The sequence below is a fragment of the Leucoraja erinacea genome, chromosome 13 (genome assembly GCF_028641065.1).
Source record: "Leucoraja erinacea ecotype New England chromosome 13, Leri_hhj_1, whole genome shotgun sequence".
Lineage (NCBI taxonomy): Eukaryota > Metazoa > Chordata > Chondrichthyes > Rajiformes > Rajidae > Leucoraja > Leucoraja erinaceus.
In genome coordinates this window covers 5,196,242-5,223,359 of record NC_073389.1, presented here as the reverse complement: position 1 = coordinate 5,223,359, position 27,118 = coordinate 5,196,242, and the positions used below count along the sequence as shown (strand labels likewise).

At 43.1% G+C, this 27,118-nt stretch overlaps 1 protein-coding gene across 2 annotated transcripts; it reads right to left on the bottom strand.

Annotated features, from left to right (window-relative positions):
• Positions 1-559: 559 nt before the first annotated feature.
• On the bottom strand, positions 560-27,115 carry LOC129702568 (uncharacterized). Of its 2 annotated transcripts, none has more exons than XM_055644346.1 (11): positions 26,916-27,115; positions 25,712-25,778; positions 21,490-21,560; positions 21,191-21,311; positions 16,454-16,503; positions 15,991-16,095; positions 14,592-14,682; positions 9,866-11,271; positions 7,399-7,456; positions 4,694-4,766; positions 560-1,548 (listed from the first exon to the last, which is right to left on the bottom strand). In XM_055644346.1, the coding sequence occupies exons 1-11, from the start codon at positions 26,994-26,996 to the stop codon at positions 1,461-1,463; spliced, it is 2,211 nt and encodes a 736-aa protein (XP_055500321.1). In that variant the 5' UTR covers positions 26,997-27,115; the 3' UTR covers positions 560-1,460. The 2 variants fall into 2 exon arrangements, with proteins under 2 accessions (XP_055500321.1, XP_055500322.1); XM_055644347.1 differs by having other exon boundaries at positions 9,875-11,271.
• Between the last annotated feature and the right edge of the window lie 3 nt (positions 27,116-27,118).

Sequence of the window (27,118 nt, the reverse complement as noted above, 5' to 3'; positions counted from 1 at the left end):
GTCAGATTGGGAATGGGAGTTAAAGTGCTGAGCCACCGGAAGAAGAAAGGAAGAGGCAGAGACAGTAGGCTGTGTGAAAGCTGGGAAGGGGAAGGGAAGGAGGGAGTACACAAGGACTACCTGAAATTGGAGGTCAATGTTCATACCGCTGGGGTGTAAACTGCCCAAAATAAATATGAGGTGCTACTTCTCCAATTTGCGGTGGGACTCACTCTGGCCATGGAGGAGGCCAAGGACAGAAAGGTTGGATTCAGAATGGGAGGGGGAGTTGAAGTGCTGGGCCACTGGGAGAACATCCAGTGTGTTTATGTTGTGGAGGTCGTGGAGTTTAATAACATTACAGGAACAATCACATTTAAGAGGCACCTGGAATGTGCAAGGCAAAGAGGAATCAGGTCAGTGGGATTAGTATAGGAAGACCGAGGGGTGGGGTTGACATAGTGGGGTGGAGTGAGCCAAGGGTCCCATTTCTTTACAATTCCATGACTCTAGGCATCAACCTACATTGACATGGGTCGGGCCTGGTATGTCCTGATAGGGAGGCACGGCAATGACAAACTTCCATTTCTGTATTTATTTCAAATTTACTTTAAAAGACAAATGCCCATAGAAATCAGCATGAAGCAGATATTTGTTGTATATATATGCTTGTTGCTTACTAACTGAGTTATGTACATACAGCAATTTTCTTAATGTGGGTACAATTCAATAAAACAAATCACCCAACTCTACAGAAGAGAGCAGTGTGTAGCTGTAATTTCCCAAAGAATATTTCATGCAGCAATAGTATTATTGAGGCAATTTCCCTTCAAATTGAAGCCACATTTGTAGTTTAAATGCCACTCAGCTTAAAAAGATGAAGAGTCTCTGAATGAAGCTTTCTTGTTCCATCTTTACTTCATCTTGGCCTTGGACACCAGAACAACTTCCACAGGTTTTATATTTGGCAAACATAAAACTGCTGTGCACTCATTAAACACATGATATGATTATATATTTGGACAATTCAATAGAAAGCATCAACATAGCTAACAATGCACAGTTAAAGAAACCATTGCATAAAATTCACCAGTAAAATATGATAAGTTCGATGGGGAGTTTTGAAACTGTTACATTACATGTCAATACAAAAACTGCAACATTAAAATACGGTCATACCAAACTGAAGATAAAATAGGCTGGTAACACATTCCATACTATAAATGAACTGTCCAGTTGAAACAATATTCATAATATTTTCCCCAGAACTAAAGGTGGAGGTTTAAAATGAGTCACTGAGTATTATTCATATTCACCAACTAGTAGTTATACAATTGCTGGTCATCTGCTCCGCGAGTCCCTCATGTTGTTTAAGTTGCATTGTAGGACACATCCAGCAAGGGAAGGATAGAATGCAAGAGCATACATCAGACAGTGGAGGACTCCGTCAGATAACATGGGCAGACACTTTAAAAATTAGTTTAAGGTACATTGTAGAGATTCTGCTTCATTAAGTCATAGTAGTTCGTACTGGTGTTCACTTTGTTGTACTCCAGTTTTCTAGATACTCTGTGCAGGGGAAAATTTAAAAGGGAATTATTTTTAAATAATATCTCGCACACACATTCTAGCTATTTTGTTTAGAGGGGAATACAGTCACCTATTTCCATTCAGATATTTTGTTTTAAAAGCCCCAAGCTCCCACTCTGCTGCTATCAAATCATTAAAGGACATACATCAAGCCAAGTGAATCTTTTGAAAAACAAAAAGTTTCAATGCTCAAATTGACATAAAAATAGAAATCATTGGACATACTCACGAGGCCAGGGGACATCAGCTGTAACAGAAATTGAGGTAACATTCCAGGGCTATGACCTTTCAACAGAACTGGAGGAGTGAATAAACAACTGCGTTTTAAGTTGCAAATTTGCAGATAAGGAGAAAAATGGAGACAAGATGGGGAATGTCTACTAGAAGGAGCGATGATATACTTGCCCCTTTACTTTGTGTTACATCCTTGGCTCATGATTTGGCAGTCTCCAATGAAAAAAAAGTGGCAGACCAGGTAATTGCTTTTCAAAATACACCTGCTCACTCCACCAGTGTCTGGGCTTCAATGAGTATGCTATTTCAATTTTCAATCCCAGCCCGACTTATGACTTCAATTTCCAATAATGCCACAACTAAGCTCACGGGTTGAGGAATAGCATCTGACTTCCCATCAAGTATCTTGCAACACTCACTATTAAATGCAGCAATTTTAGGTACAGGTGCACAACCTTTTATCCGAAAGCCTTGGGACCAGACACTTCTCGGATTTCGGAATGGAAGATTTTTAGCGTAGATTAGGTAGGTAGCGCGGTCGGCTTGAAAAGTCTGGAGCGGTTGCCTCCTCCCCGGAGACCGGGGAATCATTGTAAATCATTGCTTAAATGTTAGTCAGTTAGTTTGGAGGGATTTTATGTGGTGGGGGGTGTGAAGGGGGAAACTTTAATTCTTAGTCCCCTACCTGTTCGGAGAGGCGTGGAGCGGGCAATGCCTTACCGGGTCACCGTGCAGTAAGCTCCGGAGCGCTGTGGCCGCCGACTCCCAATAGCTGGGGGCTGCGGGCATCTGGCCGTGGGCCGCGCTGGATTTGGAGCGCCGGGCAGCCAGTTGCTGGGGTCGGAGCTACAACCGGCGCCGCCCGCAGCCCCAGCTCCGCGATGTTGGGAGTCGGCGGCCACAGCGCTCCGGAGCTTACTGCACGGCGACCCGGTAAGGCATTGGCCGATCCCCGCCTCTCCGACCAGGTATGGGACTAAGAATTAAAGTTTCCCCCTTCACCCCCTGCCCCTTTCACATAAAAGCCCTCCAAACAAACTGACTAAGATTTAAGCAATGATTTACAGATGTTTAAGTGTCTCGGGGAGGAGGCAGCCGTTACAGTAGTACAGACCTGTGTTGACCGTGGGTCGTTTCGGGTCAAGTTTGGCGCCAAACGCGAGCTTTGGTGTGCAGACGACATCCTGGAAAAAATGTCCGATTTTCGGAGCTTTTTGGTTTCCGGAACTCCGGATAAAAGGTTGTGCACCTGTACCTGCCATTTGCTACTTGTACCGGATACGGCCAGTTGATGCAAGACCTTCAACTATAACTAACTCAGTTTTGTTCTCTCCCTAGCAATCACTTGATCTGCTGAGAGTTTCCAGTATTCTCTTGTGTTATTTCCAACAATTGCTGTCCCAACACGCCCTCATCTCTCTCCCCACTGCTCCCGTACATCTCCCTTTATTCACCCTCTTCCAGAATGATTGGCTACAGTTAATAAGCATTCATCACCCTCACATCTCAAACACCACACATCATGTCAGTTAGAGCTCCAGAATGGAGACACGAGAGCCTGCAGATGCTCGACCAATCTAAAGAAGGTTCCCGACCTGAAAAATTATATGTCCATTTCCCTCAGGCCTGACCCGCCGAGTATCCTCCAGCACTTTGTTTTCTGATTCCAGCTTTTGCAGTTTCGTGCATCACCACAGCCCTCTGTTGTCATATTCTGTTCTCTCTACTTAACTCCACTTAAAGAAACTGGAGCTTAGTTGTGGCATTATTGGAAATTGAAGTCATAAGTCAGGCTGGGATTGAGAATTGAAATAGCATACAAATGGAAGCCAAGACACTCTGGTGGAGTGAGCAGGTGTATTTTGAAAAACGGTTATCTGGGCTGCCTCTGTTTTTTCCATTGGCGACTCTGCTAAATCATGAACCAAGGATGTGACACAAAGTTAAGAGGTGTAGATGAATGCTGCTTCACCCGGAAGAACAGTTTGGGTCCTAGGATGGTGGGAAGAGGTAAATGGTCAGGTGTAGCAACGCTCCTTCTGGTAGACATTCCCCATCTCGTCTCCATTTTTCTCCCCATCTGCAAATTCACAACTTAAAACAGTTTCCAGTCTTAATGAGAGGTTGTCTAACTGTAGTTAATTTTGTTTCCATCACTACAGATGTTGTCTGACTTGCTGTGGATATCCATCATTTTTTCTTTTATCTGAATCAGGATACGTATTTGCTTAAAACTAAGCAAACCAAATAGTTTGTCAAATAATGGACAAATATGCAAATAGTTGCACAGTCTGCTACTGAAACCTTCACAACTTCAACTGTTAAGGGAAAGCAATTGAATATACAGAGAGAAAGAGAGATCTGTCAACAATCATGTGTTCAGCATATTATTTACTGAAGCATGGCTGGGAATATTCAAAATGCCTAGCTTTCAACGGGAGTACAATGAAATACAAATAATAGCGATCTCCTTTTACAAGAACAGAAGAACTAAATAGAAGGAAGTTGTTGGTTATCAAGGTAATTGCACTATTGCTAAAACTTTGCATCTTGTCAAAACAAACAGCTTTATCTGATAAAGGACAGAGCGGATATATGGCAGAAATAAGCTTGTAGGTCACCATCTTGCTTAAATTAAGATCCAGTGACAGCAAAATGGTGCATGTAACTTAAATGAGTACTTGTGAGCGGAGCACCAAGTTCACCAAATTCCTTGTATGTGAATACTTGACCAATAAACTTACTTACATAAATGAGTTAAACAACATTTTTCACAAAGATAAAAAGTTCAAATCATACACCTATATTATTTAAATTCGAATTCCTTCAAATAACAGGTCGTGTGCAATGCTGTTTAATAGATTACGAGTATGCATAAGAAAACAATTACCTGCTTCGAAATCTGGGTGATAAACTCAAGCTCACAGTAATTCCAGAACTATTTATCACAGGTAGAACAGTAGCTGAAAATAAATAGAAATGAAAGCTTACTGTAAAATCACAAAAAGCACCAACATTTTCATTTTAGAACTGTTTTGGATGCACATTACCATGGTTTGGCAGAAGAGAAATGTACCTCAGATTTTACAAGCTGGATTGCAAATTTAGGATACTTCGGTTTGTCTACCACTGGAGTTAAACACCAACACTTGATTGCTTTTAGCTCATAATTCCAAACAGCAGTAAATATTCCAATTGAAAAAACTACAATTCATGGTCTGGAGCGTTCAAAAAAACTCTGGTAGACCTAATCTAATACTTGGATTAAATGGATGTTTAACCAACTGTCATAGTACAAAACTAGCCAAAGCAAACATCTAGCCAAAAGGTATTTTTAATTTCATTTTCTCCTAGAGCTTCAGATTTAGCACTAAAAATTAATTAGCCTTAAGATTTTTAAACAAAACTACTGACATTGTAGTTGCTGCATAAATGTAATGGTTTTATTTTGAGTAAACTGCACGGTCGAGAGCATTCTGACTGGTTGCATCGTGGCCTGGTTCGGCCACTTGAATGCCCAGGAGTGAAAAAGACTACAAAAAGTTGTGACCACTGCCTAGTCCATCACCGGCTTTGACCTCCCCACCGTCGAAGGGATCTATCATAGTCGCTGCCTCAAAAAGGTAGCCAAAATTATCAAGGACCCACACCATCCTGGCCACAGGCTTATCGCACCACTGCCATCAGGAAGAAGGTACAGGAGCCTGAAGACTGGAACATCCAGGTTCAGGAACAGCTTCTTCTCCACAGCCATCAGACTATTAAACACAACGAATAAGCTATGAGCTCTGAACTGCAAAAGACTATATTATTCTTTTTTATTTGCACTATATTTGTTATTTATTGAACTTTTTTCTTCCCCCCCCCCCCCTGTTATATACAATGTTTACATATTCTGTTGTGCTGCAGCAAGTAAGAATTTCATTGTCCCGTCCGGGATATATGACAATAAAACACTCTTGACAGAGCTAAACGAACAAAAACAATACAGATAAACCATGCATTGTGCTAACAGAAATTTGCCTTTACAGAATCCCCATGTGACTAGTCAAATATTTGATGCAGAATAAAATTTATTCTCATGGAAAGAAGTGAGAAACAAATAAAGGTTTTTCTACCTAATTTTTTGATGCATGCACAGAAATGGCTGCATATTATGGAATAATAACATTGGTCTGGATGAAGTGCTCTTCCTCTGCTCATTCCGAGCACCAATTATACCAAAGGGAAAAAGAAAAATCGCAACCAAATAAATACACGAGATTGATAACAGAAATACTGATACCATCAGTGGGCCATAACTCATGGTGGAGAAAATGCAGATGCTTTGTGAAATGTTCGTCAAAGACTCAAGGTCAGATATAAGAAAGTATTGTCAGGACATTGGCAACAATATAGGGTCCAAACATGCATGTGAAGAGAAGTCTGCTTCTCATCATCATTCCCAGGTAATATGTAAACAGAATAAAATGTCTTTTGGGATGCAGCCTCTCATTATATCCACGATCCACTCTGACCAACCATGTTTTAGAGATACAGTGCAGAAACAGGCCATCAACCCACAAGAGTCTGCGCCGACCAGCGATCCCCAAACATTAGGTGGGGAAGCGGTAGAGTTGCTGCTTTACAGCGCTTGCCGAGCCAGAGACCCATGTTCGATGCAGACTACGGGTGCTCTCTGTACGGAGTTTGTACGTTCGCCCCAGACCGCATGGGTTTTCTCCAAGATCTTTGGTTTCTTCCCACACTCCAAACATGTACAGGTTTGTAGGTTAATTAGCTTTGTATAAAAAATTAAATTGGTGTGTGGGATAGCGTTAATATGCGGGGATCGCTGGTCGGCGCGGACTCTGTGGGCTCTTTTCCGCACCGTATCCCCAAACTAAACACTAACGCAATAGTGACAATCTACAATTTGTTTAGAACAAAACCTACAAACTTGTACGTCTTTGGAGTGTGGGAGAAAACCGGAGCACCCAGAGCAGTCACAGGGAGAACGTACAAACTCCGTACAGATAGCACCCGTACTCAGGATTGAACCTGGGTCTCTGGTGCTACAAGGCAGAAACTCTACCGCTGTGCCATCGTGGCGCCTGTATGGCTGAAATGGTGAAACCATAGACGGCACATTGTGCTACAGAAATAAACGTGGACAATACAAATTGGAGACTGGGCCAATAACCCAGAAATAACCTACCATCTTATCCAATAGTGCTGATGACACACATATGGAATAGAAAAATGCACTCTTGCCCATAATGAACCAAAAATAAAATCTATTGGTTTTCTTAGCATGTGTTGCACAAACACGTCAAAACCATTTTGTGTAGCTTTGCACGAAATTCACAAAATGTGAATTAAATTTACTGAAAAATCAATTGTCACGTGTATTTTATGATCAAGACAATTTCATAATTGACAGATTTCAGGACTGTTCATAACATAATATCACAAAGACAGCAAAGTAGTTTACCACCTTTCAATAATACCACAATATCTCACCACATGTAAAGGCAATCAAACTCGTATGTACCCAGTGATTCAACGGTCGACGGAAATTAACCACAAAAAACGACTCTCAGATTTGATACATACCGGAATGCGAGTACAGTCGGTCATCTTCACATTTAATAAACACATCAGCAGCATTTTTCTAGAGAATGCAAAAAGGGAAACATTGTGAACTGCATTGAACACAGAATGAGCTGAATTATGCAAGACATTGATAATACATATTGTAACACTGGCAATGGCAACACTGGTTGAATAGTTCTGCACAGAATGCAAGGGCACACTCTGTACGAGTGCTGTCGAAAAGTAAAACGGTGCCACCACATGGCTCTTCCCCAGAATCATCTTTAAAGAAACTAACTTCCTACAAGTATAATGAATAGTTAACAGCTTCACTTTTAAAATATTAACCATTTAAAATAAGGTACAGTTAAATAATTCATTTTACTCCATGCTGCATCACTTTCAGAAAAGGAAACGCTAATTGGCTCGAGATTAACCAAGAACATTAATGATTTATGATTGCATGCAAGATATTAAGTTGCATGCCTGGAAGAAAATAAATGTGAGAATGCTTTTATCCCCTCCCATACATCTGAAGAACTAATAAAAGTCTTAAAAATACAAAGGGCCTCACTCTGCAACATTTCATAATGTGGGCAGTCAATATAGAATATGCTACAATTACATGTTAAGGTAACACAAAGTGCTGGAATAGCTCGGTGGCTCAGGCAGCATCTCTGGAAAACATGGACAGGTGACGTTTTGAGTGTCTGAAGAAGGGTCCCCATCCAAGGGGTCACAGCTTAAGGATAAAGGGGAAATCCTTTAAAACCGAGATGAGAAGAACTTTTTTCACGCAGAGAGTGGTGAATCTCTGGAACTCTCTGCCACAGAGGGTAGTTGAGGCCAGTTCATTGGCTATATTTAAGAGGGAGTTAGATGTGGCCCTTGTGGCTAAGGGGATCAGGGGGTATGGAGAGAAGGCAGGTACGGGATACTGAGTTGGATGATCAGCCATGATCATATTGAATGGCGGTGCAGGCTCGAAGGGCCGAATGGCCTACTCCTGCACCTAATTTCTATGTTTCTAAAACGTCACTTATTGTTCTCCAAAGATGCTTCCTGACCTGCTGAGTTACTCCATGATGTTGGGAATTTTGAAAATAAGGAAGTGAGTAGGTTATAATATGGTTACCCTAGAGCTCACATACTGGGAAAGCATGATGGGAAAAATGGCCAACATAGAATGTTCGCCTTTGCAGCAGATTAAAACATCCTGCTGAAAAGCAGGTTTCCTTACCTATTGGGGCAGGGTTAGTCCATCGCAGTTCTGTCTAGGCTCTTATCTGTTACAATTTTCAGATTATAGTGGTTCATTGTCAGTGTGTAAGAAAGAACTGCAGATGTTGGTTTAAATCAAAGGTGGACACAAAATGCTGGAATAACTCAGCGGGACAGGAAGCATCTCTGGAGAGTATTGGGTGATGTTTCGGGTCGGGACCCTTCTTGAGACCCAAAATGTCGCCAATTCCTTCTCACCAGAGATGCTGCCTCACCATCTTTGACACAGTGTTTAGCAGACAAGTGTAATAAACAACCTCTTTATCAAGGGGACCCCATTTAACAAGTTGAATCAAATCTCCCTACTGGGACATTGGCAATTATGGGATTATTTGTTAGATATATGGGAGAGAGTTTTCAAAACAACAAAGGTTAAAGTTATCTCTGGGGAAACACAAAGGTGGAAGGTTGCAGAGACATTGATTAATGATGCTTTATTTCAACTCCACAAGTAACCATTGAGACGTTAGGATATAAAATTGTACAGTTACTATGGCGAATCTCCTTAGACCGTTTCCTGATGTGCATTGATAAAGCCTTAAATAAACCAACTTTTGATGCTCTCACCACTGATCTATGAGCAGTTTTATTTTGCATGTGCCTACCTGAGGTACGGGTATAGTACAAAATCCTCTCCTACACTCCAGCAACATTGTCTTTTTTTTTTATAAAACCAGCAACTGCAGTGTCTTGTGTCTACATGTAAAGATGCCTTCCCCATCAAAATACACTGCAAAGGCACACCCAGGCTATTCCAAAGTCATTATCTAAACCCAGCAGCTGTACCAAGAAACATAGAAAATAGGTGCAGTAGTAGGCCATTCGGCCCTTCGAGCCTTCAATATGATCATGGCTGATCATCCAACTCAGTATCCTAAGAAGAAAGGCATCAGGGGAATACCACCACCTACAGGGTCCTCTTCCAAGCCTCAACTTGCAAAACACATTGTGAGCCCCTCATTCATCACTGTATCCAAATCTCAGACCTCCCCACAAACACTATAGGAATACCTTCACCAGCAGAAATGCAGCAGCTCAACACCAGTTGGAGATGGGTAATAAACACAGGCTTTGCCACCACTTATTCTAAACAAATTATAACTTTTCAATTTCTAAATAGTCTACCCCATGACAGAAGGCGAGGAGTTGTGCAGTTTATACGAAACCCAGAGATGCACATTTTTAAATATATTACTTTGGCCATTACCTCACTAACCTGCTTGCTTCTTGGTGAATAAAAACCACTATGTGTGTGATGATAATCCTGTTGCTGCAACACGGTGTTGAGCATCAGCACATCCGAATTACTTTGCTTTGAACTCGAGGAATCCGGTAAGGAACGGAATCTCTTCAGCGGCCATCGAGAAGTTTGCCTTGCCTGGTCGATACACGCAGCCCGCTTCCTGGATAACGGGGAAGGTGAGCATGTATCAGAGCTCACGGATGTTATTGTACGTCCAGGGGAAGCATGGACATTTAATCCATTGTGATGCCCCATTGTAGATGGAAGGCAGAACGAATTACGAACCAAGCTTTGATATACCGATTCAAATGAATTGATACCTTTTCCTTTAGTTTTGAACAGGCTCTGTACAGAATGGAACTTGGCTGGGACAGAGGCAGAAATGGAATGCCTCCGTTTATTCCTCTCACTGTTATCCAATCGCAAGAGCATTCTGAATGGTGAACTGTTGCAAGTAGTCACTGGATCATTTGGCCGTGTAACTGCACTGCTGCTCAGCAGATTCTGTTCTGCATGTCGCAGGTGATTAACAATGATTCTTGGGCTTAGCAATTCAATCATGTCCGATTTTGAGCTCAAAAACTTTAAGTTGGTGGAGTTAGTCACACGATGTAGTTGGGGCGAAGTTGACCCATTCAAAGGAGTTAAATTAAAAACTGAACTTGCAATGACTGCTGGAGTTTTGGGGCTGCAAGGGCTTACTGGCAGTGGCTGGAAGGAGGCCAAATCTTTGCACAAGCTTCCAAATGTGAAGCACAGACCGTCAGATTTTGAATTAATTTGTGGCACAGTCCTTGAAACCGCATCCGCAATGAGAGTAAACTTCGTCTCCAAGGGTGTGTTACTTTGTGGGGAAATTGCCTTGTTCTCCTTATCTCTACCTTGAGCAGGGTCCTTTACTTCTATAACAGAATGACACTTTAACCTCTTTAATTTCCGGGCATCCATCCAAACTTTGATCTTCATCCCATTTTGAATGGTGTTTCGCTTTGATTTACTTGCATTGACCTGGAGATGTCGATAATGTTTTATTAACCTTGATGCAGCCTTTGTTTTATAGGTACGATCAAGCAAGTCACTCATTGAAGCTACCATACTTGGATAGATATCAATAAGTGTGGTATCACTCAAACCAGAAGAATCATCATGATTTTCCATTGGAGCTTGATTGACATAAAATGAGGTGGTTTCTTCCAAATTCATCACTTCGCTCCTGCCATCTTTAAGCTTGTGCTGATAAACTTCAGTGCTGCTGGGTACACAAAGTGGCTGCACCATTTGGCTGGCGGCCATATTAAAATTATCTTCGTTACTATAAGGTTTTGAAGGGCGAGCTAATACTTGGGAAGTCGGAAAGTCACCACTGCAATCTGGAAGCAGAGAATTTAACAGAGGACGTTAACATTATAAATATTTGGTAAAGTGAAACAATCTAGGTGAACTAATAATTAAGAAGCTAGGAATATAGACTTAATTGAAAAATCAAATAGAAACGATTTGATAAATAAACTTCAGATGAAACTTTATCCAAGTTCAGCAAATGATTTGATAGTATTGTACTGAACAGAATTCTACTCTTAATACATTGTGTAAAAACATGAGAAAAGCAAGCATATATACAGGTGAGAGTAATATGTTTCTTTTCACAGGGTGCAAGGTAGCCATGACACATAGAGATGAAAGGAGCTTCCATGACCGGGTGTACAATGTATCAAGGAAACACATGAAACTATTTAGGAGCCCTCAGAACCGAAATTAAGTTATAATGAGAAGATAGAAAAACATATGTAAAAGTTCCAAGTCTGTGCATGACGTTTGGTAACAGATCAATTCATGATGAGTGCAACAGAACCAGTTGTAGAAGAATACATTGTTTGTGCAGTTCACTAATTGATGGTAGATGCCATTCAGAGGTAATATTTAAAATAACCCGTTTAAGAGCACAGGACCAAATGAAACAGGATAAACACCTTATGGTCCCATTATGATAATGACCCCCTTGCTTTAGACATCTAGACCATAGGAGATATCACACCTGCAACTATCCTATTCAGTCTGTAAGAATTTTGTATGTTTCAATGCTTCTCATTCTTCCAAACTCAAGGGAGCACAGAACCAGTCTCTTTAACCTGAGACAACAAGCACACCACCCCAGAAATCAAATCTGGGGAATGTAAAAAGCACAAAGTGCTGGAGTTACTCAGCAGGCCAGGCAGCATCTCTGGAGAGAAGGAATGGGTGACTTTTCGGGTCGAGATCCTTCTTCAGAAGAGATGGGACAGGTGAATGCCGGGCGGCGAGTGATGGGTACAGGGGGGGGGGGGGGGGGGGGGGGGGGGGGGGGAAAGAAAGAGGGGATTCAATAGGCAGATGGTCATAAGACATAGGAGCAGAATTTAGCTTGTGGCCCACAGAGTCTGCTCCGCCAGCTGATCTTGCATGGTTGGGCAATGGTCAGATATGAAAAGGCAAAAACACACACACACACACACACCCATTCCATCCACAAGGATTTCTGGATAATTCCACCTGAATGCTCTGCTTTAAATTAAGTGAATTTGAAGAGATAAAATGCAGTTACAAACCAAAGGGTTTTGAAAGGCACGCACGATAACTGTAATGTGGAATTTCACAGCTCATCTTTCCCCAGACTGATTGACGATACAAGAGACCCTGTGCTTTGGCCTGATACCCAATGGCATTAATAAGCCATCCCATCACATGTTATGCAAGTTTAGGCCACTTCCTCTCTTATAGCAGTTAAAATGAACCAACAAGGGAAAAACAGAATCACTGCCAAATCTATCAATTTGGAAGCATAGTGCAGTTAATGCCGCTGCCTCACAGACCCAGCACCTGGGGTCAACCTTGTTGTTACTTGCTGTTTGTATGGAGTTTGTTATGCAGCCATGTGGACTTCAGCTGGGTTCTCCATTAATCTACACAAGTTACCACAAAGAGTATGTAATGGCAAAAATAATCAAAAGGGAAACCAATTAGCATGCCAGACATGGGCAAGACTGCCACCTCCTGCATTTAACTGCAACATACATTTTCAACAGGAAGGAACAATCATCTGTGCACAATCAGAGGGGACAGTCCCCCCCCCCCCATTTCCCTGCCCCCCTACCCTCCCCCCCCCCCCAGAAGCCCCCCCCCCCACGCCCCCCCCCCCCCCCACCCCCCCCCCCCCCCCCCCCCCTTGCCCCCCACCCCCCTCTGGGCACCCCTCTCCCCCACCTCCTTTCAACCCCCTCCCAGGAAGGAACAATCATCTGTGCACAATCAGAGGGGACAGTCCCCCCCCCCCCTCTCCTAAATAGCCTGGATAAAGGATCCGAAATGATCCTCCAAAAATTCTTGACATGATTGAACCAACCTGCTTTATTTTCACTAGATCTCTTGTGAGAATGTATTTGTCAGCACAATTTCAGCACCTAACGATATTCCCTACACTGTATTTCAAATGTTGGTGTGCAAGATTTCCATTTACATAACACCAAACCACAAGACACACACCCAGGGCTGATCAACCTGCGGTGGGCCTGCCTCGACTGAGGGGGGCTTGTGATAAAAGGCCGAAACACCCAGTTGAGGTACACAACTGAAGATGTGTCTGATTGGTAGAAAAATCACCTAGTGGTCACCCCCAAGGTGTCAGTTGTGGTGAAGAACCTTAGGGATTGTAACATCCTGTCCTACTAATCAATATGAACATCTGGATCAAACTAGTGACCGCTGCAAAAGGGCAGCTGACAACCAGGGAAAGACCTAGTGACAGCCTGGAGAGACTGCTGACCGGAGGGAATAGACCCCACCGGGGCTGGCATGGGCCAGCTCCTCATGCTAGCAGGATCCATCGCTAATCAGCGTTTTGGATCCACCCTTATATTGCTATGGAAGGAATCGACTAGGAATGGGAACTAGCACAGTAATTGACAGAGTAGCAGCCCTGGCAGGACATAAGCTGCATCTGTGGCTGGGAAAAGATAACATCAGAGAAGGGTCTCAAGATCCACCAGAGTAGGGAAAAGTGCCTGAGAGAGCTTGGTGTGCGGCCTCGCATTGACCATTAATTTCTAAGAGGTAGGCCAAATCAGTCGAGTGAAGCCCAGTGGCAAGTTAACCACCACAGTCCACAGGGTATCAGCACCCCAGGCAAAGCTCAACCAAGTACTGTCCCACCGATGGACACGAGTCCAGAGCCCAACCAGTCACAGTCAGCGGTAGAGAGGAAGATGCAAGGAAAAAAGCAGATTGCAGCAGTCAATGGCTGTGGCTGAAGAGAAAATATGCTCTGGGCTGCCACGTGACCATCTAGAGGCTAACCATAAGACACACACCCAGGTCTGATCTCCCTGCGGTATGCCTGCCTCGACTGAGGACGTCTTGTGATAAAAGGCCGAAACACCCAGTGACGTTGAGGTACACAACTGAAGATGTGTCTGATTGGTAGCAGATTCAGTAGTGGTCATCCCCAAGAATACCAGGTGTCAGTTGTGGTGAAGAACCTTAGGGATTGTAACATCCAGTCCTACTAATAAACAATCACGATCTTAATTAGCAAATCTATCTCAACTAAGGAAAAAATACAGCATTACACAACTTTGAATAAAGATTTAGGAATACCAAATCTGCTATAATCACAATTCTGCATCGCAGTGACACTTCCAGAATAACACATCCATACCATGATTAAGGTGCAATGATCGAATTTTTATCTTCAACGTGGGCGTAAACGTAATCAATGGATTGTCTTTATTCTTCCCCACACATTTCACCTTCAAAGATTTAATAATTGAAAGAATTTAATACTTAACAGATAGGGCAAAAATAATTTACATTACACAACATTCAGTGGATTACCAGTCCCCACTTGCATATAGGCACAGCTTCAAAAACAGAAAGAGACAGCCATTTGGTCTAAAATTCACCGCTGACCTTTCACCTTAACATAATTTTCCAATAATTAACCCCATATCCCTCAATTTCTTTGACATCAATAAATGGAAACCTAGTCCCTTATTTTGAAATAGCAAACCCCAAATCCTAAATTCAATCAGTTAACATCAATCCTGCTCTTATTGTTAGACCCCCCCTTATATTTCATCTCTCAAGACATTTTCATACCATCCCTTCCACATATTGCGTTGTAATGAGTTATTTAAGATGCGTAAAACCAACTCGCAAGTCTCATCTCAAACATGCCTTTCTCACGAGTCCTAGTATAGTAGAGAGAATCGTACAGAATCAATTATAGAGTTCATTTAGTTCTCAGAGAATAATCCAGTTACTTCCATTCCCTGACTCTTGCAACAAAAACCTCTTGTGATAATGTATTCTTTAAGTGTTTACACAATTACAATTCAAAAGTAACCACGGAATGTTTCTTTCAACATGCATCACCAAAGATTTTCCTCGCGTCACTTCTGGTATGGGTGTTAATTACAAGTCTGTTATTTTTGGTTATCAGCTTTTCATGAACAAATCTAAAAACCTTCTCATTTTTAATTACTATAAATCTCTTCCTGGTCTTTTTTTAAATCAGGAGGAATCATAGTTTTTCCAGTTCACTCGCGATTGTCACTCCTGGAACCATTCTAGTGCATTTTATCGATAGCCGTCTTAATCTGGGATTGATTATATGGTATAAACACCAAAATATCAGGTTTCATTTTACAATGTATCGAGGCTAGTGACACAATTGGTGGCAACAGAATGCACAATTTATAATATCAAATAAATAAAAATCTGAAAGGTACATTTTTAAATAAAGGACAAGGGATACAATCTGTTTACTTTAAAAAAAAGGCTAGAGGCCAGTAGAATGGAATTGTCATTTTGGACAATTTATTAGAAAGTCAGATGTATTTGTAAACTTCGATTAGTGATCCCTAAAACTGGTCTCAAAGATATTGAAGGGATTACGGTGCTGATAAAGATTGAAATGCTATAACAAGACAGCAAGTCAAAGTGAATTAAGTCAGATTTACTCATAACATTCTGTAGATTTCTGTACATTACATTTGCCTCTTCACAAATCATACACTCGCCATTATTATCCACAAACACACAAATATAACACCCACCACAATCTGCTTTCCAAGGTTGGAGTTGCTAGTAGCCAGCATGTCAGCATCCATCTCATATTTATCACCTACATTCATCTCGCCCATGGAGACACTGCCTTGTAGCTAGGTTTAAAAAAAAGAAAACACAGGACAATTGTGCCCTTAAAAATTTCACCTTGACCCAAAATACTTCCACCATGCATGATCACAATAAGTCAATTAAGACAAATCTCAAAATTGACAGATACACCCGAAATAAAAAATAAACAAAAATACTAGCTGCAGTGAAGTATAAAGTGGTTTTGCATCCCAAAATAAACATGAATATCTACTCAAATTAAGCTACAGCCAAGGTTAAGATCAAGACACTGTATTAGCACGATTGGGATTACAACACATACAAGGAGCATCATTTTTACATATCATACATCTGGCATTAATTAAGTAGTAACATTTTATGTGCAAGGTGAAAATACTGTACCTCAGATGTACTTTCACTGTACTCAAAATCGGAAGTATGATCCACTTGACCTATTGTTAAAAAGACCATTTTAATTATCCTTGAATGTGCAAAATGCAAGAGCCTTATCTGACATAATATATATCCTTACTACCAAGTTAGAGGGGAAAAAGGGGTAAAGATGGTCTTCAGGAAATATAGAAATTATTTCATTTCATTAAATCCGCAGTCAGTGTCAAGTCATGTTTACATATTTGCCAACCGGCTTGCCAAGCTTGCATACACCTTGTGCAAAGTTCCCTGACAAACAATTGCAGTGGCATTGATTTCTGGGGCTGTGACATGTGCAAATGGGTGCAGAACAAGCATTTCCCAACAAAAATTACAAAACAAAAAGCTAACAGAGACACAGCAACCTGTAAAAAGATTACAAATGTTTAACGCCCAATTTTGGAAGATGACTGGTACTTGTAGGACTCTAGATCTAGAATTTGGAGAGCTTGGATGGGAACATACAAGGCAAGTGAGCACTGTCCCCAGGGACCTGTATGAAGGTTTCAGTTCAATATAATTGATTATGGATGAAAACAACACCCAAAATTACAGGTTAAACTAACTTACGTTTCAAAATGCTATGTGAGAGCATGGTATTTAAAAATGAACTGAAAGGCATAACTATGTTCAGCACAGATCAATGTTGGAAAGTACAACAAGATATCTGATTAGATTGCAAATTGGAATAGTTTGATCAGTTTCAGGAGCAAAGAGAGAAGCTTGAAATCACAGTTGAGTGAAAGTGATTCAGTGGCTTTCCGCAAATTACAATAGGTGTGGATTCTTGGAAAATGCTTTAAGCAAACTTTTGCAAATTAAAAAGGCTGGAGTTTGGGAACTTTGTACAAGAGTAGGGATTAACGGATCCCTTTCAGAATGGCAGGCAGTGACTAGTGGGGTACCGCAAGGCTCGGTGCTGGGACTGCAGCTATTTACAATATACATCAATGATTTAGATGAAGTGATTCAAAGTAACATTAGCAAATTTGCAGATGACACAAAGCTGCGTGGCAGTGTGAACTGTGAGGCGGTTGCTATGAGAATGCAGGGTGACTTGGACAGGTTGGGTGAGTGGGCAGATGCAGTTTAATGTGGATAAATGTGAGGTTATCCATGTTGGTAGCAAAAACAGGAAGGCAGATTACTATCTAAATGGTGTCAAGTTGGGAAAAGGGGAAGTACAACGGGATCTGGGGGTCCTTGTTCATCAGCCAATGAAAGTAAGCATGCAGGTACAGCAGGCAGTGAAGAAAGCAAATGGCATGTTGACCTTTATAATATGAGGAGTTGAGTATAGGAGCAAAGACGTCCTTCTGCAGTTGTACAGGGCCCTAGTTAGACCACACCTAGAGTATTGTGTGCAGTTTTGGTCCCCTAATTTGAGGAAGGACATTTTGCTATTGATCAAGAGTAGAGTAGTCAAGAGTATATTTAATTGTCATTTGGACCCCTGGAGGTCCAAATGAAATGCCGTTTCTGCAGCCATACATTACACACAAATAGACCCCAGACACAACATAATTACATTTTACATAAACATCCATCACATAGCTGTGATGGAAGGCCAAATAAACTTATCTCTCCACTGCACTCTCTCCCCCCCGATGTCAGAATCAAAGTCAAAGCCCCCGGCTGGCAATGGCGATTGTCCCGCGGCCATTAAAGCCACGCCGGGTGGTGCGAGGTCGCACACCGGGTCTTGGTGTTGGAGACCCCGGTGTGCGCTCGCAGAGTCCCGCATTCCAAGCCGCGCGGGGCAGTGATGTCAGGCCCCGCTCCAGGAGCTCTTCAACACCGCAACTCGGGCGGGAGAAGTCGCCGTTGCAGGAGCCCCGAAAAGCGGTCTCCCTCCAGGGATCCGCGGGCTCCCGGTGCCGCCGTCCACAGACGCGCAGCAGCAGCCTCCGACTCAGCAGCAGCAGCAGCAGCGGCAGCAGCGCGCTCCTCCACCGCTCCACCCGCGGCCAGCTCCGCGACGGCGAGGTGAGTCGGCACCTGAGTCCCTGGCTTCTTCTGTTGGAGGCCGCTCCTCGTTGCGGCCCCAACGACAGCTGAGACCCGATGAGAAAAGGTCGGGTCTCCAGTGCAGGGAGAGATTCAAAAGTTTCCCCCTCCCTCCCACCCCCACCCCCCACCCCCCCACACACACACCCCAACATAAAATAACAAAAACTACATATAAACACAGACAAAAAATAATAAAAACGCGGACAGGCTGCAGAGGCCGCTGCTGACCAGAGTCGCGCCGCCTACCGGATTGATGGAGTGCAGCTTAGGTTTACAAGGTTAATTCCCAGGATGGCGGGACTGTCATATGCTGAGAGAATGGAGCGGCTGGGCTTGGATACTCTGGAGTTTAGAAGGATGAGAGGGATTCTTATTGAAACATATAAGATTATTAAGGGTTTGGACACACTAGAGGCAGGAAACATGTTCCCGATGTTCGGGGAGTCCATAACCAGGGTTCACAATTTAAGAATAAGGGGCAAGCCATTTAGAACGGAGACAAGGAAACACTTTTTCTCACAGAGAGTTGTGAGTCTGTGGAATTCTCTGCCTCAGAGGGCAGTGGAGGCCAGTTCTCTGGATACTTTCAAGAGAGAGCTAGATAAGGCTCTTAAAGATGCAGAGTCAGGGGATATGGGGAGAAGGCAGGAATGGGGTACCGATTCGGGATGATCAGCCATGATCACATTGAATGGCAGTGTTGGCTCGAAGGGCTGAATGGCCTACTCCTGTACCTATTGTCTATTGTATCTAGTGTACAGAGAATAGCTTCGTAAATTGAAGATGTTGGAAAGGACCCATGGCATATCAAAAATTCAAGCTGAATGTTTGTTAATAGACAAATATCTGCACATTATTTATCATAAATCAAAATCTCTCAACTTTAAACACAGTTTAAGTCTTGTAAGAGTGCTGTTATGATCTGTAGAACCAAAGAGGATAAAGGTCTAAAATTTCCTGATTTTAAATTGTCTGACAATAATGTTAGTGTTCAAGAGTTCAAGAGAGTTCTAGAGAGTTTATTGTCATGTGTCCCTCTTAGGACAATGAAATTCTTGCTTTGCTTTAACACACCAGAACATAGTAGGCACAAATACAAGTGTCTGTAATAAGGTAAAATATCTTGAGCATTTTATTACATACCAAATGACAGATGATGAGGATATTTATAGGCAACGACGTATGCTGTATGTACAGGCGAATATTCTCTTGCGCAAGTTTGGTGCGTGTACAGATGTGGTGAAGGTGTCACTGTTTAGTGCATAATTGCACACCACTCTGTACTGCGCACTTGTGGTCTAGCTACAGAAAGACACGTTTGCAGAGACTAAAGGTGGCCTATAATGACGCAATGAGAACACCAGGGAAACCTAGATGGTGTAGTGCTAGTAACACGTTTGTGGCTGCAGGAGTCAGTACTTTAGAAGCAATTAAGTAATCATATGTATAAATTCATTTGCAGGACTCTAAAAATGTAATTATTGAGGCCTTGTCAAACATAAGGTTTAGTACTACACGCTACCAATCCCAGTTGTGGAGACACTGGTATCGCTGCCTCGTTGTAGGACATTGATAATTCTTTTTTATTCTGTATTTTAATTCATCTATTGTGTTTTTTTTTTAAATATATAATTTATGATGCTTTTATAAGTGATGTACTAAGATTTTATATGTATTTTATGTGTATTGTACTTCCGGTGGCGCTGGTGCCAGCAGCCTCCACCTACAGCCCGGTATCTTTTTGTTTTTTTGTTTATTTAGTTATGTTAAAGTGTTTTTTTTTGTGTTTTTTATGTGGGGGAAGAGGGCACGGTGCGGGGGATACCGTCCTTCAGCCGCTTCCTGGTGAGGACGCGACTATTATTCGAGTCGCGTCCTCCCCCCCCCCCACAGCGGCCTACCTACCTGGATTGGCGCGGCCTTTCCTGCCGGGATGGACCGGAGCTCCAGCAGCAGCGGGACAGCGCTGAAACATCGCGGGGCTGGCGATGCCTTACTGGGGGTCGCCGTCTGGAGCCCGGAGTGCCGGACCTGCTGCCGACATCATGGAGCTGCGGTTTGCAGAGCTCCCAACGCGGGCGGCGCTGACTAACAACGCGGGGTCCTGCGACTCTGCCCGGCTTGGCCTGTGGACTCAGGAGCTGCGGACTCCGGCAGCGGGAGGCGGCTGATCAGGAGGTCCGGTCCGCTGAGGAGGAGGCTGCTCACCGTCGGGGTTCGGCGTCGGCGTTCCACCAGCCCGGCGTGAGGGCCTGAACATCGGGCCACCCGGGGCGGCGACTGCGGGTGCTCGGAAGGCCCCGACCACGGATGAACACGGAGGGGAGGCTGGCTGGACTATGGTGCCTTCCTCACCTGGGTGCCATTTATGTTATGTTGTGTTGTGGACTTTGTGTTTGTGCTTTTTTAAAAAAAATTTAATTTCAATTTCAATTTTATTTTTAATATGTTTTATTATTTATTTATTTATTTTTTATTATTTTTCTTGTGATTTTTTTTAACGATACTGCCTGTACGGGAAATTCATTTCGTTGTCTCAAATTGAGACAATGACAATAAATTTGAATACAATATAATACAATTTTATGTTTTTAATATGCAATATATTTTTATGTAATGTTGTGCCTTGTCTGGATCTTGGGTACGAAATACAGGCCATTAATCAATTAATTAAGTAAATAGTTGATTTTGTTTTACCTGATAGATTGGTGCTATCATCAATTTCATACAGTTTGTCAGATTGTGTCCGGTTGACAGCCGTTTCACACAGTGTATCTGACTGTTCCAGGCTTACATCTGCTTCATGCTGTTCACTAGACTGAAACATTAATGACAAGAATGAATCTTCATTGGCTTTTCACTGGTTCTGTCTACCAACTTCAAACATTTTAAATTCCACTGTTTCTGCAAACACACAGTTAAAATGCTCTTAAAAATGCAATTGGATTTAGACAAGTTATTGCATCGAAGGTTACGGCTCATTATCTTATGTGTACCTTTTCCTTGGAGTTATTATGGCTTTGTTTTCTCAGGAGGTAAAAGTCACGAGTACACCATCTCGTCCGACCTAAAAGAGTCAAGAGTGCTTTATTGCTATATGGCCCATATAGAACAATGAAATTCTTATTTGCAGCAGCACAGCAGAATATGTAAACATAGTACACTGTAAACAAAAAACAAAAAAACAAGTTTAGTGCGTGTATACACGCACACATACACACAGGTAGACACAAAATGCTGGAGTAACTCAGCAGGGAAGGCAGCATCTCTGGAGAAGGAATGGGTGATGTTTCGGGTGGGGACCCTTCTTCAGACCTGAAACGTCACCCATTCCTTCTTTCCAGAGATACTGCCTGTCCCGCTGAGTTACTCCAGCATTTTGTGTCTACCTTTGGTTTAAACCAGCATCTGCAGTTTTTTCCTACACACACAAATACACATATATTGATCATATGTATATATACACACACAAGCACACATACACACAAAAAACTAATAGACTATTATTGTTATTATTGCACTATGTAGTTCAGAGCTTATTTGAGGTTGTAGTGTCTAATAACCGAATGGCTGTAGGGAATAAGCTGTTCCTGAACGTTAGTTTTCAGGCTCCTGTACCTTCTTCCCGAAGGTATGGGTGAAATGAGTGTGTGGCCAGGGTGGTGTGGGTCTCAGATGATGCTGGCAGACATTGAGGCAGCAATTCCGATAAATTCCTTTGATGGTGGGGAGGTCCGAGCTGGTGACGGACTGGGCAGTGGTCACAATTTTTGCAATCTTCTTCGTTCCAGGGCAGTCAAGTTGCCGAACCAGGTTGTGATGCAACCAGTCAATATGTTCTATTGTGCATCTGTAGAAGTTCAAGAGAATCCTCTCTGACATACCAAATATGCATAATCTTCACAGAAGTAGAGGCGTTGATGTGCTTTCCTTACAATTGCAACAGTGTGCTGGGTCCTGGAAAGATCTTCGGAAGTATGTACCCCTAGGAAGTTTTTGCATCTCCCCACAATCGTCCCGTTGATATAAATAGAATTGTGGGTCCTCATCCTTCCTCTTCCGAAGTGCACAATCAGTTCATTGGTTTTACTGATATTGAGAGCCAGGTTGTTGTGCTGGCGCCATTTGGTCAATCGGTCGATCTCACTTCGAAACTCTGACATCACTATCTGTGATTCGTCCAACAGTGGTGTCGTCAGCCAACTTGAAGATGGAATTCGCACTATACAGTCATGAGTATAGAGTGAATAGAGCAGGGGGCTAAGCACACAGCCTTGAGGTGCTTCCGTACTGATTGTTATTGAGGAAGAAGTGTTTTAGCCAATTTGAATGGACTGGTCTGTTGATGAGGAAGTCGAGGATCCAATTGCAGAGGGACGCACAGAAACCCAGTTCCGTGAGTTTGGTAACCAGCCTGGAAGGGATGATGGTATTCAACGCTGAGCTGTAGTCTATAAACAACAGCCTGGCGTAGTGTTTTTATTGTCCAAGTGGTTCAGTGCAGAGTGGAGAACCAGTGAGATTGTATCTCTGTTGATCAGTCGTGGCAGTAGGCAAACTGTAGTGGGTCGAGGTAGGAGTTAATATGCACCATAACCAACCTCAAAGCACTCCATCACCACGGACGTTAGTGCCACCAGCCGATAGGATGCCCATCACTTCACTCTTCTTGGGTACGGGCAATATTGATGCCCTCTTAAAGCAGGTGGGAACCGCAGACCTCAGTAATGATATAAAGACTTATAAATGTCACTTTTTGTTCATGAAAATACAAGCAAAACTGTTGGCAACATGAACTTTGTTATGTTGCCAATTTACAGGGTAAACTCAACACATTGTGCCTTAGTATACATGGTTTTCACCATATGGCTGGCATTATTAAGTCTCCCTAGATGGAATCTAACAATAATTTTACAGAAACTGTAGGTGCAAAATGTATTCCAAGATGCCCACGTTTATCAAAGTTGAACAATATATTCTCAATGTAGTTATATTTGTTGCAATTAAACATACAATTTTAATTTCAGATTATCAAATGTTCATGCAATCCTTGTGCAAAAGTAAAAGGTCACATGTGTAGGAAGGAACTGCAGATGCAGATTTTACACATTCCTTCAGACCACATACTCTTCTTCACACTAAAGATAAGATCTTATAAGAGACTAGAAGATTAAGGAAAATGTAGAATAGATCATAGTTAGCTTGGGGAAGGTGACAATGAAGCATAGAGATAACATGTAATCAAGGGACAGTCAGATCGGTCAGAGAAGGGGGGGGGGGGGGGGAGAGGGGGAGAAAGCCAGGGTTACTTGAAGTTAGAGAAGTCAACATTCATACTGCTGGGGTGTAAGCTGCCGATGCAAAATTAGAGGTGCAGTTCCTCCACTTTGCACTGGGTTTCACTCTAAGAATGGAGGAGGCCCAGGACAGAAAGGTCAGTGTGGAAGTGGGAGGGGGAGTCAAAGTGTTTAGCAACCGGGAGATCAGGTAGGTTTAGGCGGACTGAGCGGAGGTGTTCAACTAAACTATTGCCGAGCCTGTGCTTGGTCCCACTGATATAAAGAGTCCACACCTGGAACAGTAGATGAGGTGCAAGTGAACCTCTGCCTCACCTGAAAAGACTGTTGGGGTCCTTGGATGGAGTCGAGTGAGGAGGTATAGGGACAGGTGTTGCATCTCCTGCGGTTGCAGGGGAAAGTATCTGGGGAGGGGGTGGGAAGGGATGAGTTAACCAGGGAGTTGCTGAGGGTATGGTCTCTGCGGAAAGCAGAATGGGGTGGAGATGGGAAAATGTGGTCAGTGGTGGGATCCCGATGGAGGTGGCTAAAATGTCAGAGGGTTATGTGCTGCATGCGACAGCTGACGAGGACTAACGGGACATAGAAACATAGAAAATAGGTGCATGAGGAGGCCATTTGGCCCTTCGAGCCAGCACTGCCATTCATTGTGATCATGGCTGATCGTTCCCAATCAATAACCCATACCTACCTTCTCCCCATATCCCTTGATTCCACTAGCTCCTAGAGCTCTATTTAACTCTCTCTTAAATCCATCCAGTGATTTGGCCTCCATGGCCCTCTGTGGCAGGGAATTCCACAAATTCACAACTCTCTGGGTGAAAACATTTTTTTCTCACCTCAGTCTTAAATGGCCTCCCATTTATTCTAATGCCCTGTCCCACTTAGGAAACCTGAATGGAAACCTCTGGAGACTTTGCACCCCACCCAAGGTTTCCGTGCAGTTCCCGGAGGTTGCAGGTAGTGCAAGCAGGTAGGGAGACTGACAAAACCCCCCGGGAACCGCACGGAAACCTTGGGTGGGGCGCAAAGTCTCCAGAGGTTTTCGTTCAGGTTTCCTAAGTGGGACAGGGGCATAAGACTGTGGTCCCTGGTTCAGGACTCGCCCAATATTGGGAACATTTTTCCTGCGTCTAGCTTGTCCAGTCCTTTTATAAGTGTCTATAAGATACCCCCTCATCCTTCTAAACTCCAGTGAATACAAGCTTAGTCTTTTCAATCTTTCCTTGTATGACAGTCCCGCCATCCCAGGGATCAATCTATCCAGAGACCCGATCCGTGTTGTGACTGGAGGAGGGGAGGGGGAACAAGAGCCGAGCTGCAGGATATTGAGGAGACCCATGTGAGGGCCTCATCTATGATGGGAGCCCCCATTCCTTAAAGAATGAGGACATCTCAGATGTCCTGGTATGGAACATCTCATCTTGGGCACAGATGTGGTGTAGATGGAGGAAATGAAAGTTGTGGCCGGGTGGGAAGAAGTGTAATCTAGATTGTAGTGGTAGTCAGTAGGTTTATAATAGATGTCAATCAATAGTCTATCTCCTGTGATGGAGACAGCGGGATAAAGAAACGGCAGGAAGATGTCAGAGATGACAGAGGTGGTGAGTGTTTTCAATATTAAAGTAAGGGATTTGATGTTAGTACATGTAGTTGGTAACTATAACTTTAAGTACTGAATACTATAATGATATGACGTGTTATGTGATATTCAATATCTTATCAGTCTCATGAATATGTATGAGTATGCGGAGTGTAGTTTTGTAAAATAATGACCACCCACACTGGCAACAGCGTGTACTGAAAACCTGTGCTCGATTCTATCTACATGCTGAAGCCATACAGTGCAGGAAAATAACACAAGTAAAAGATCATCCATTCATGTTTTGGTAGGGGTTTTCTATTATATTATCAGTCTTACCTGATATATCGTCAGTGGTCATATCCTCAAGATCAATAATCAGGTCATCTTCAAATGCATTCCAGTACTAGAGAGATCAAAAGATCAAAAGTCAGCCTGAAGAAGAGTCTCGGCCCGAAATGTCACCCATTCCTTCTCTCCAGAGATGCTGCCTGAGTTACTCCGGCATTTTGTGTCTACCTTCAAAAGATTACATTATCTGACAATAGGTACAAGCTATAAATTTCAAAGATTATCTGGTACATGCGATTACTAGAGCCACAAATCTTCCACAACTCCAGTGGAATTCAAATATGCAAACAAAATTAAAGAGCCGGGGAAGGCAATGAGTCCTTTTGGTCACACTCTGCCATTTAACATGATCATGGCAGTTCATTCAAATTCATTTTCAGGTTCTCCTTTCCCCCCATATCCCTTTAGTAGCTTACTATATTTAACTTCTTTAAATACATTTGCCCCCAACCAAAAAACGTCTATCCATGCTCTCCAGAGATGCTGCCTGTGTGAAAGATGTTCCTATGAAGATTCTAACACTCTCAGCACTGTCTCCTCTCATTCTTATAAACTCTAGTGAAATATCCCACTCATTTCTACACACATTCTACCATCTCCAGAAGTAGTCTTGTGAACATTCACTTAACTCCATACAGAGAAAGAGCATCATTCCACAACTAAACGCCAAGACTGCACTAAATACTCAGGACATCATCCCTTCAAGGCTCTGTGCAATTGCAGCAAGACATTGCTACTGTTTTACTGAATTCCTCGCGTTGTGAAGGTCAATTTGTCATTTGCCGTTTTAACAGCCTGCTGCATCTTCATGAATATTTAAATGGGCTGATGCACAATCAACTCTCACCCCACACTTTTGTAAAGCAGCATCTGCAGTTCCTGACGTTAAAATCTCACTCCACCTCCCCCTTTCCTAACCCCTTCCTTCCATTCCTGCTTTGCCACCAATGCACGCAGGTTAATCCACATTATTCTGCACCCGCCACATATTTTCTCACTCATTCCACTGTCACCCTGATGCTTCACCTTACACCCTTCACAAGCCACAATTCCATCTGTGGAAGGTCAGCCAGCAACCCCGAGATATTAGTGACTGAGAGGAGGGAACGCAATGCAATGCAGAGTGTGGCATGGACCACGCTGTCTCCCACAACAGATGCAGTCCCGCAAACCCCAGGCCTATCTGTCCCACCTTCAGGATGATGCGCTCCAAGGCCGCCCGGTAGCGGCTGCCGTTGCCCATTAGCCCGGTCTCCAGGCCTCCTCCCTCCATCACCGGGTGGAGGATGGGATGGGATGGTGTGGGGGCGCGCGGCTGCCCCGGCCACCGTTGCCAGGTGACCGGCCCGTGCTGCGCCCGTTACTCCGGCTCCAACCGCCGCGCGTTTAAACCAA